The sequence below is a fragment of the Amphiura filiformis genome, chromosome 7, assembly GCF_039555335.1.
Source record: "Amphiura filiformis chromosome 7, Afil_fr2py, whole genome shotgun sequence".
Taxonomy (NCBI): Eukaryota; Metazoa; Echinodermata; class Ophiuroidea; order Amphilepidida; family Amphiuridae; genus Amphiura; species Amphiura filiformis.
Genome location: NC_092634.1, coordinates 66,672,994 through 66,685,596, shown reverse-complemented (window position 1 = coordinate 66,685,596; position 12,603 = coordinate 66,672,994). Strand labels below are relative to the sequence as shown.

General features: G+C 36.9%; 1 protein-coding gene across 9 annotated transcripts in view; it reads right to left on the bottom strand.

Moving 5' to 3' along the window:
* Nucleotides 1-12,603, bottom strand: part of LOC140157500 (pleckstrin homology domain-containing family G member 5-like) — a 239,306-nt gene that overhangs the window by 47,043 nt on the left and 179,660 nt on the right. For 7 of the 9 annotated variants that reach the window (XM_072180711.1, XM_072180712.1, XM_072180705.1 and 4 more), the window contains 3 exons: nucleotides 10,030-10,124; nucleotides 9,317-9,340; nucleotides 3,314-3,430 (listed from right to left, as the gene is read on the bottom strand). In XM_072180711.1, coding sequence (XP_072036812.1) covers nucleotides 3,314-3,430; nucleotides 9,317-9,340; nucleotides 10,030-10,124 — 236 coding nt within the window. The remainder of the gene's footprint in view (nucleotides 1-3,313; nucleotides 3,431-9,316; nucleotides 9,341-10,029; nucleotides 10,125-12,603) is intronic. The other 2 variants (XM_072180706.1, XM_072180709.1) reach the window with 1 other exon arrangement.

Below are 12,603 nucleotides of genomic sequence, written 5' to 3'. Positions count from 1 at the left end.
ATACGTGGGCAACTCCTTTAATGATTAGACAAACACTACACATGCATATTCAAGTATGTTTATTGGGCTCAAGCAAATAATTTGCCAATCATTGAATTATTAATCTATGATCTAATGTTCCAATCTGCATCATTCAAGTCCAAGTTTGAGATATTTCCAAAATATCAAGACACAGCTCAAGAACCACTAAACCAATACTGGGCTTGTACTCATTGTGATGGCTTTTCCATGCTGATTCCAAATATGGTCACAAAAATGTACAATTCTGACATTTTTGAAATTAAAAAAAAAAATTGTGGACAGAGTTAACCCCATGAGAAGTACCTGCTGATTTGCCAAAAAGAAGTTTTCATTATCAATTGGGCCAATCAGCAACATTGTTAGAATAATTTCACCACGCAAAAAAATTGGGGTGAATTATTTGCAAAGCTCCATTCTGATTGGCGATTAGAGTAAAGATACCATGTAATTGACCAATCAGAGGCAATGTTAGATCGGCAGGTAGTGCTCAGGGTGTTAATCTATGATCTTACCCCTTCAAAAGCCTTAGCCACTTCACCAGCTGAGAGAGGTTGACCCATTTCCCGGCATTTCGTCATCACATTGATGAGTTTTTCCTTCCAAAATTTGGAGTGTTTGAATTCAATATCTGTAATGTTGCTGAAGATCTTCTCTGCCTGAATCTGATGAGAGAAACACAAGACACAATTGAATTTATAATATTGACCTAAATACTAGGTGCGTGCCCTCGGGAGGCTCAAGTCCAAAGTAGGAAGAACAAATAACAACGGTTACTGCTTTATCATGTTCAAATGTTCAAAATATTCCCCAAAGAGTCACATTTTAAGTTTAAAATTATAAAAAAGCCTCTTGAAATAGTCTTGAAAGCGTTTATAATATTACACTGTCTCAGATATTGTAGCCTACCCTCTGATAAAACAAAATTGGTTCTGGAACCATTTTTATAGTTGAGACCATATTTTTTGTAACTGTTTATCATTTGTGGGATTCACATTATGCAAGCACTGAACATTTGTGACCATCCACCACGCAGTGGTATTAAAGTCGGCCCTAGGTCATTTTCTGTTTATTGCAGATTTTGAAAGAATGCATTTTCAGCTTTAAAATGACACCTCAACCAGCTTCATCTGACATCTGGAAGTGAAGTTATGTTTCATCAAAGGTCAAATTCCTAATATATTTTACATAGAAATCCATTACTGTTTTTGATTGTATCTCGAAATGGAAAATGCCGACTTTACGACCAGTTTGTGGTGGATGGGCACATTTGTCAGGCCCATTTTTAGACACCCTGTAGAATTACACAGTGTATACAGGCTCAACTACATACACTAAAGAAGACTGGAGCATGATTAATGTGGGTCTTAAGGAACTACCAGAGAGGGAAAAAAGGGATCCTTGACCACCGCACATACCCTTAAGTCCTACCTTTACATGTAAGTGCCCCCCCCCCACTGCATCTTGTCATATATGTTTTTTTAAAACTTACTGAGTTCAGTATTCCAGCTGCTTGTAGGTCAATGAGGCATGTCAGATATAGCTGAAAGAGAAAAATTGTATCATTTAATGCTTTTTGTGCCGTGTACTGACCGTAGGCTTCCTGCTGATCAATGACATTCTTGAGGAAGGCCTACTTTAGTTATGATTCTAAGGTAATAACATTATTAGACCAAGAATTGAACCCTGTGGAACTCACATCAATAATAACCTGTATATTCTTGATATATGTGACCTCTGTTTGGACTATCTTCCAGAAAGCTTCCTGCTGATCAATGGCATTCTTGAGGTAGGCCTACTTTAATTATTATTAGCTAATAACAAGAATTGAACTCAGTGGAACTCACATCAACGACAACTCGTATATTCTTGATATATGTGACCTCTGTGTGGACTATCTCCCAGATGGCTTCCTGCTGATCAATGACATGCTTGGGCAGCTCTCTGTAGTTACTGACCACATCCCTCCAGTTTTCCTCCTATTTGGGAAAGAAATAATAATGATCATAAGCTAGATTATTATTACACTGGACCTGATATTCATAGCATATTTATAGGGTTAATTACAGAGAAACAAAAATGAATATTAAAAGTTGATGCATTATACAGGTGCTACCCACAGCAGCTGAAGGGAGTATCCCATCATGCATTGCAGTTTATCTGCTTGCTCCATAGAAAATACATGCAAAATAAAAGTAATAGCCGTTTAAATATTGAGAGCTTTGGATAGTTTCACCACCACACTTTAGAGATCATATTTTTTCAAACAAAAGTCTAAGCTCCTCTGATATAAGAGAGTAATTGAAAGTTGAAGTGAGGGATTTTGTATACAATTTCTATGGCATGGGCAGTTCTACTATGATACTGCAGAGCATGATGGGATATACCTAACAGCTGCTGTGGGTGCTACCAGGCCCATGGCCCACACATTTTTTCTACTATTTGCTATATTGGGCCAAGAATTGAACCCTGTGGAACTCACATCAACGATAACAACTCAGATAGCATAATACTTACTAAGGTAAGTAGTTCAGTATCATCCTCCCTCTGTGGATAAGCAAATATAAGGCTTGGAAACTCTGGCAAGCCATGTAACATGTAGTAATCTAGCTTGTCTTGCAGCATTTGCAACTTGGGATCCATCTGTAAAATTGGAGAAAAAATATTAGAGATATTTGAATTATTATTTATTCAATTAACTTTTTAAACATGCATTTGGAAAAAAATGGTTAAAGTCATCAAAGAAAAGTTTTAGAAAAAAAATCACACTTTTTTTACCCAATGTGATTTGTATTTTCAAATATTATACAGTTACCATGGTTACGGGTAACCTTGTTTCAATTTTACTTCATTTTAGGTGCGGCACGATCTTTTCATCAATAGATCAAGTGGGATAGTCCATTCTCAGGTTAGGGATCTGGGCCAGAGGACATTTTTATAACTTTACAGTTTGGTTCAGTTGTTTAATAGCTGTAGTAAAGAGATTTTCTTATGAAGTGCGTGCTGGCTATAGGTATCAACATTATAAAAGTTCAAAGTTTTGAGATATTTTCCTCAAAATATCAAGCGCTAACTCAAAAACCACTGAACCAATACTACACTTGTTTGTACTCATTTTAATGCATTTGTCAAGCCGATTCCAAAAATGGGCATGAAAGTCTTCAATTCTGACATTTTAAAAAATTTAAAAGAAAAAATGGAACTCGTCATCTGCAGTTGACACCTGTGTGGAGCTGAGACGAATATAGCTACATGTAGGTATATTTATCTCAGGTGTGGAGAGGGTTTATCATACCTTTTTAGCAGCAGGTAGTTGACTGAGAGTGGGTGCAGATGGCCTTCTTGTTTTGCTTGCTTTATCTGTTTCAACACCAAGAAATTTGGACAAATCTTTTTTTCCACCACTTTTTGGCTGCAAAACAGGGAGAAAGAAAGGAGCATGATTAAAACAGTTGTCAATGCACTTTGTCACCTTTTGCTGTGGTGAACACAGGGAGGGGGCATAGGGGCATTTCCCCTAAATCTGCAAAATCAGCTATTTTAGCCAATATTAGTCTCCTAACACATAAATACTCAGTTTTATAAGCTGCCAGTCTTTGTAAGTTATTCTTTTCATTGGGCTATTCCAGTTGAAATCCACACTCCCCCTGTGGAAGATTTTGGAAATATCTTCCACAGGGGGAGTATGTTTTCAAATGTAATTGATCAGTGTTTATCATTTTGAAACCCATACTCCCCCTGTATGGCGTTACCTATATCTTCCACAACTGGAGTGAGTATTTCCCAATTGTCTATTCTATTCAAAACTTGTACTCCATCTGTGATAAACTTTTGCTAAATCTTCCACAGTGGTAGTGTGGATTTTAAATGGAATAGGTCATTTGGACTTTCTGGCCCAAGATATATATATGTCATTTTATGCTCAAGTTTCACAAAGGAGGCACCTAGGTTCCATTATCATTGAGGTATAGGACTTTTTATTTTTTCGGAGAAGAGCAGGTAGGGTAACTACTTGATTATATTTCTACATGTTCATACTGCATATTCTGAAAATTTTAGAAAATTACATGCGAGGCCGTTTTTTTTTAAATCACATTTTGTTCCTAAAATGGAGGTTATAAGCGCCCTCAACGGGCACTCTCTCCATAGGGCTACATGTAAAGACCAGTTATAGACAAATGGCCCTAAAATAAAACGGCCTCGTTCATTTTTCCTCAAATTTTGCATATGATGTAGATTTAACATCTGGAATGTAATGCAAGTGGTATCGTTGCTGCTCTTCTAAATTCATTTTTTAAATGTCCGCCCCAGACCAAGGTGGAGGCCCCACAGAAAGACCTCTGTAGCGAAATATGTTTCAGCTTTTGTCTCGATATATGATGAACAATTTACGAACAATGGTGGCATATAAAACTAAATAGTTACGTTACGTGTTAGGTCAAGTTGATCGCAAATGGAATCACCCATTCAGGTAAACCCATTTGAAAGTCACACTCCCTGTGTGAAGATTAAGGTCATGTCTTCCATAGGGGGTGTGGACTTCAACTTGAACAGCTCATGCAGTATTTCTAATGGCTGTGTCAATCAGACCCATGACACCCTGTACGTAGTAAATGCCTATACTGATATTTGTAGTCACAATAGTCCTCGCATCTGCTTTGTAACTCATTTGTCTCCAGTCAGGTAGGTCTACCAAAAAGGATGCAATTTGCAAACGCAGTATGAGGAAGCTACATTTTTTTTCTTTTGCTAATACTAATAGTATGTGTCATCATAGAGTGGTAATAGACAGTACATACAAAATTATTTAACCCCATGAGAACTACCTGCCGATTGGTCAAAAAGAAGTTTTCATTATCAAGTGGACCAATCAGCAACATTGTTAGAATAATTTCACCACACACAAAAATTGGGGTGAATTATTTGCAAAGCTCCATTCTAATTGGTGATTAAAATGAAGATATTGTGTAATTGACCAATTAGAGGCAATGTTAGATTGGCCGGTAGTGATCAGAGGGTTAAGGCACAATGTCTAATTTGGTCCTGTACCGCACCGTGAGCGAGTCAAGTTGAAACATGAAGCTTAACCATGACAGAAGGAAGTACCTTGCTAGTGATTTAACCCCATGAGAACTACCTGACGATTGGCCAAATTGAATATTGAGTCCAGTTTTGAACCAATCAAGGAGGGTACTAATAAGATCATCTGCAAATTTAAGTTTGACCATAAATAGTTTAAAGCCTAGTCATAATTGGCAATTGAAATGAGCATTTCAAGCTAACAACCAATCAGAAATGCTGTTAGATGACCAGATATTCCATAGACCAAAAGTATGTGTACCTTACAGACCAATGTCGGTAAACAAACAAACAAACAAACGATTTGCAAGAACTACTTACTGGTTCAGATAGGGCGGCAACAGGCGGCATGTTTTCTGAATGCAGTGCATGGTTTGATCTGAAGCAGTAATCTACTGTACTAGTAGTAGTATACTTACTGCCAAGGCAGAATTTGTTTGTTGCCATGACAATTGGGGATTTCCCCGACCTGCCAAATATACCTGGAATAGCAACCTGCATCATCACCCATAGGTGAACAGGTCAGCCAATCACAATGGTTCCTATTCCATTCCTACTTGGAATAGCTGCCTTATGTACCATTATGCAATGTGTAAGTTGCAAGAATTGTTTTAAAGAAACTTAGACACCAATCTACCAAAACATGTCAAGCTAACGATGACGTGAACAAATTCTCGTACTTTCCAAGAACAATAAAGGACTGGAATGCGCTAACAGCACAATTAACGCATAATCTCAAGACTCAAATATTTTCAAAGTAAGCATCTACAAGACCACTTGTTCACTTCAGCTGCACGTAAGCATGCAGGTCATCTACAGCTCCTTCTTACAAAAAATTCTCTCTGGCTTGACCAACCCCACCTGGGGTGTTTGAGCACTGGGGGGAGGAGTACTCAGTACAAATGACCATACAGGATGTGTCACATTTTCGGCTTTTGGTATATCAACGACTCCCTTTTTAAAGCAAATTTTGGTAGGCCTATATGGAAGGGTAATCAGTGGTGTCACTATGGGAAGGAGGGGCAGACAAGGGGGAATTTCCCCAAAAATATTTTTCTTGCCTCCCACCATTTTTAACGAAAATTTTCACTTTTTGCAGCAATTTTGCAAGAATTTCCAAAAGTTTTACAATTTGCACAAAATGTTGGAAAAAGTTTTAAAAACTGACAATTTGTGTTAAATTTGGATGAAAAGTTTGTCTTTCGGTGCCATTGGCACCATCATTGTCCCCCCCCGCCCAACCTCGATTAAACAATCATAGTACAAAATTTGACCTCAAGTTGCAGAGTATGAGTTTTTGTACCTAAATTTTCAAAGGATATTTTCCCTGATAGATGAGCATGTTGTGGATCCTAGTGTATGGGTCTGACTACAACTATAGCAACAAGTCAGATATACCAGGAAATAGTTTTGTCTGAGGCAGCCTTTTGTTACCTTTGCAGACACAACTGACATTCCAATTCACAAAAAATGATGACCTAATGAACTCATAAATCACAACTGGATATCCTGTTACCACTATGACACTATATAATATATCTCAATTCTACTGAATCTATCAATTTGTCATTATATTAATAGAATTAATGACACCCATCAGTGATTCCATAATTCCCAGAAAAATCATACAAAATCAAAGGTGTGCTAAAAAAACCCTGCAAGTGCCCCCTGCCTATGCATGACACTGTAGCTAGACCCAATTAATGCTCATGCTAGCCATAGGCTTCAGCTTTAAAAAGTCCAAATTTTGAAACATTTTTTCAAAATATCAAGAGATATCTTAAGAACCACTGAACCAATACTAGGCTTGTTTGTACTCATTTTAATGCATTTTTCATGCCGATTCCAAATATGGTGAAAATTTACAATTGTGAAATTTTTGCAATTTTTAATTTTTCTGCGTGGATGGAGAGAGTTTAATGGAGCTTATTTATCAACACTGTCATATACTCCTTTGTGGAGATCACCCTACATTGGCGTACGCAGGGGGGGTGTTACGTGTGTGAAACACCCCCCTTGGATCTGTCCAAAAAATGGGGGAAAGAACAGACAAAGAAGGAGAGAGAGAGAGAGGAGAGAGAGAAGGAGGGAGAGAGGGGAGAGGGAGGCAGGGAAAGGGGGAGGGGGCCTATAGATGCCTTAACAACTCCCACACAAATTATCTCACCCCTATACCCGGTATTGACTGGCAACATACGTAAATATGTTAATTGTTAATACATGTCAACACCCCCCACACCATCACACCCCTGGCAACATACGTAAAGGTTTTAGTAATTGTTAATTGACATAGATATACATGTTTACCGTAACACCCACCCCTACATCATCACACCCCACACCCTTACCCCAGCAACGTACTTGAAAATTGTCAACCCCATCATCACGCTTAAAACACTGCATCTCTTACACCGCATTGCGCCATGTTATCAGGTGAAAACCGTTTGCAATTTTTTTCTGTCAAAACACGGTGCAAGTACGCAAGCATAATGTACTTCAGATGATTTTTACTTTGTAATGCAAATCTAATCGCTTTTCAAAAGAATGTTAAAATAAAGCATAATTAGACAGTATATTGCATTGAAATAGCGCAAAAATTATGCACCAAATGGCTTCAATTGGACCCACATTTTTCAAATTTTCTGAGAAGGGAAAACTTGTACACGAAAGGCTTCATAGACCGTCATTTCATAAGTTTGCGGCTTTTTGAAACTAAATTTTACACACTAATAGTGCCAAAATGTCCAGCAAATCGCTTCAATTAGGTCTTCATTTTGCAAAAGTTTCTTACTTCTCAGGGGGCACATCCCCCCTCAGACACACCCCCTACATAGTGGATAAACAAGTTACCATTTTCGCTTCTGCTTTCGACATTTAACAATTTGTGTTTAACACAATTTATAGGCCTACAATTAACTTGATTAAAGGGAAAACTTGTTCATGAAAGGCTTCATGGTCCGTCATTTCACTAATTTTACACACTAATAGTGCCAAAATGTCCAGCAAATCTCTTCAATTAGGTATTAATTTTGCAAAAGTTTCTTACTTCTGAGGGGGCACATCCCCCTCAGACACCCCTAGCGTCGCATAAGCCTGAAGCGATGTCCATCGCTGTGACCATTTTAAACATTTTTTTTTTTATCATCACACCCCCTTGAAAAATTCCTGCGTACGCTACTGTCACCCTACCATGCCTTTATCCATTATCAGAGAAAAGTGTAAGCAGGAGAACTACCAGGGCCATAAACAAGGTGACTCACAACTGCAGTGCAAGGGGAAAAACTTTGACAATGATCAAAATTAAAAAAAATTTAAAAAGGAATGGGGCACCCAATGGGAGCTTTGATGTGATGTACTGAAATTTGAAATCTGTTTGGATTTAAATTTTCTTCATTAAAACAATTGTAGCATTAGCATAGTAATCAAAGAAAAAATAGTAAATATAAAGAACTTTTCAAAATCTCTGACACTTTACTTCTAGAAACACCTTCCAAAAGGTAAAAAAGGACATTGTCAACAAGAAGTAGGCCTAAAGGTCATACAGTCATTCACTAGTATTACACCATGACGGAGTATGGTTACTCTGAAATTATTCTAACAAAAATGTGAGTGTTGTTGACTAGTTTTCAACTTTTCTTTGACACAGATAGGCCTATATTGTATTTCGTTTATTGAAGTAATCTACCCTTTCGCATTCAGAGGTCCCGGGTTCAACCATCTCTGCTGGGGGATGGTTGGAGGGTGATGTAGTTTGGAGTGATACCGGTTTATGTGCTCAGTGGAAACAGTGATGCGGTGCCGGTGATGTGGACACCTCCAGAGGTGTTTGATGCGCTTTCACAATGTGCAGAAAATTTTTCTGCAGTGCTGTGGAAACAACGTTTGATGGCTGCTGGTGTTGTGCTTCTTTTTACACAGATTTTTAACACAGATACTTGTTCACACAGTCCATTTCTACTGAGCTTCACTAACTATACCATGTTAAAATAGCATTGCAAGAGAAACATTGAATTATCGCTTACGTAGCTCGCCATCACAGAGATTTCTCTGTGGTAAATTCTGATTGTTAATCTTCATGTTTGTTGACACAATATATAAAGCTACCTCTGTGCTAGCTTAGTGTTAGCCTAACACAAACTTAACTCTAAGCCTGTCTGAACAAGCCTATACTTCCGACATCTAATAACACATGAAGACACACCAGTCAACATGTACTTACCAAGTTATAGGCAATAATCGGTGGCTGTTAAAAACAATAAGAAACAAAAGAATTTCAGCACCATTGTTGCAAATAACTCAAAATCAATATTACGACTGCTCAGTGCCAGAAGTGGGCAAGTGTAATAGCTGCCATGTGTAGCTGCCATGTGTGGATAAGTACAATATACTGTGTTTAAATTACCAAATGTTCGCAGGGCAGCTATTGCATTTAGCGACATTGGAATCTGTCCTCTTGTCACAAATGAGTATCTGTCACAAAATGTGGTTCATTTTGACAAAACCACGCTGGGCCATTCCATTTGAAATCTATACACCCCCAATGTAATATGCATCCTTAACCTACCACACAGGGGGTGTAGGTTTCAAATGGAGTCACTCATTCAGGTAACTCCATTTGAAATACACGCTCCCTGTGTGGAAGATTAAGGTCATGTCTTCCATAGGGTGTGTGGATTTCAACTGGAATAGCCCATTCTGGCGCCATTGCTCTAGATCATATACACTAGGATCCACAACATGCTCATCTATAAGGGGCACAGTTCTTTAACCCCAATACATTTTCACACTCATTGAATGACCTTTGAAAATTTAGGTACAAAAACTCATACTCTGCAACTTGAGGTCAAATTTTCACTTTAATTGTTTAATTGAGGTTATTGTATAATGCCACTAGGATGAGGCCATTGTGGTCCATAGTGATAACAGACTTACCTTACTGTTGGAGAAATCATCATTTACATGGATCTGTGGTACAACAGATGTGCTCACTGACCTATGCCTGTCTGTGAGCAGATTCACTGGCTTGGCTGAAAGTGAAAAGAAAATGAGATATTAGGGAGGAGTATTTATATGAAAAGTATGAGGAAACAATCTCGGAAGCTGCCCACACACTACATATACCAAGTTCGATGAAAATTGTTTGCGGTTTTCTATGTAAGTTACCCTTTTGCTATTATCGAATAATAACAAATAAATTATGCAGATGAGCTTTATAAAACACAGCCTTAGATATACTTTAATTTCCCCAACACTACCATCATACTATAAATCCTATTTCATGAAAATTTATCGTTTTTTTCAACGAAAAGTTACCTGTTTTGATATTAACCAATAAAAACAAGTATGCAAATGAGCTACCTAATAATTATGTGATTTTGATGATGACACAGCATGAGCAATATCTAGCCCGAACTCTACCAACGTATCAAGTTTGATGAAAATTGGTTGTTGCTTTCTATGCAAAATTACACTTTTTGCTATTATCCAATAAAATAAAAATTATGCAAATGCGCTACTTGATGTGCATTGATGACGACACACAGCATGAGCAATTTTTCCCCCAAACAATACCTACATAATAAGTTTCATAATGAATCGGTCATTGCTTTGTAGTATAGAAAACATTTGCAAAGTAAATGATTAACATGTTTTACTAATGAACGTTTCTTTACTAGCGAACATACTAATGAACGAACTAACAAACTAACAAAGTGACATGATTTAATGAGCTGCAAGTTGCAGCTAAAATGTGATGGTTAGTGAATCTAAGCCCTGCTGCATACTTTTTAGTGGATATAGAATTTTCGATGCAACATGTCTTTGTTATTTAATCTATTCCCATTCTATTTCCAGTAATGTTTTGCTTCAAACGAATGTTTAAGGGCTGGGGTATGAGCGTTTGGACAGTATTTATTTTGGGACATCAGAGCACATCAGACATATCGAATTGCATTCTGAATACGAAGAATGTCATTCTGATATCAAATAATTTTGATTTTTTGAAATTCGCAATTTAATACACATTTTATGGCAAATCATTAAAATTGATATTTTGATATTTAACAGTACTTGAAGTAAACTTTATAAATCTGATGATTTATACTTAAAGTGTATGTAGGTGGGATGAAAAGCCGACGATCAATTGAAAATTTTGACCTTTAGTATTGAAGATATGGATTTTTTTCCCAAAACACCAAAAAAATTAGGTCTTTTGGGAAAAAAATCCATATCTTCAATATGAAAGGTCAAAATTTTCAATTGACCGTCAACTTTTCCCCTGCTACATACACTTTAAAATATATCATTAGATTTATATAATTACTTCGAGGACTGTTATATATCAAAAATTTGAAAAATATCAAATTTTTATAATTTGTCATAAAATTTGTATTATATTGTGATTTTCAAAAATGAAAATTATTTGATATCAGAAAGACATGCTTCGTATTCAGAATGCAATTCGATAGGTCCGAGGTGCTCTCATGTCCCACAAAAAATACTGTCGAAAAGCATAATAAACGCTCATTTTAGATCCCTTAATGATGTTATATATTTCCACCAGACATTCAACATTATAATTGAATTTCTGTCAACACATATTCGTTAAAGATAAAAATTAATTGAAATAAATCGATAAATAATACTTCTTGAACAAATATTCTACGTCAAATATTTGCAGTATGCATGGCCCTTAACAGATGACAAAGCTTATTTCCTAACTCGCTCTGAACGTATTCTTTATTTGTTGTTGAAATAAACACTGTACAAACTTCTCAGGCTAAGCAGTTATACAATGTGATCGGATTGAATTTGCATCTTCTTTTTCTTTTTGAGTGCACGGTGTTTAGTATAAGTAGACACTCGCCACAGTGTGTCTTACCTCAAGTTGAGAGTAACGTCATTCGCAGTGACAGATACGAATCAGTGCGTTTATGCGGTTGTGTCACCAACGTATAGAACAAATCGTCCATCTATGCATGCGTATTGCAGATTTGATTGATGCGCAAGATTCAAATCTGCTACTGCAAAATCCAACATGGCGTTACTCTTAACTTGAGACGAGACAGACTATAATTGTTCAAAGGTAATGCCCTGCTTATGCAACAGTCAATGTGATTATTCTATGCATAGTATTATCCATACATACATGAGCCATCAAAATCTCAAGTTTTATAGGAGCATTAAATTTTCAAGTGGGAGAGTAACTTTCCTCCATATAAACACTACATACATCCAGGCAAAGTCTAATTGTGTCATTATTTTACATGATTAACCATATATTAATATTGACACAGTACAGTATGCATGCGGAAAGACAGGGACTCATGTATATAATGCTTATCATTGCCAATGAAATTAATAATATGATATTTTACAGGGCTATTTGCTGGTGCCTAACGTTTTTTGTTCATTAGAAGTCAGTGGCATTTATATCACTCATACATATAAATTCTAGACAGTTCATTGGTTGATTACCATTTGCCATTTTTACCATCACCCTCTCCG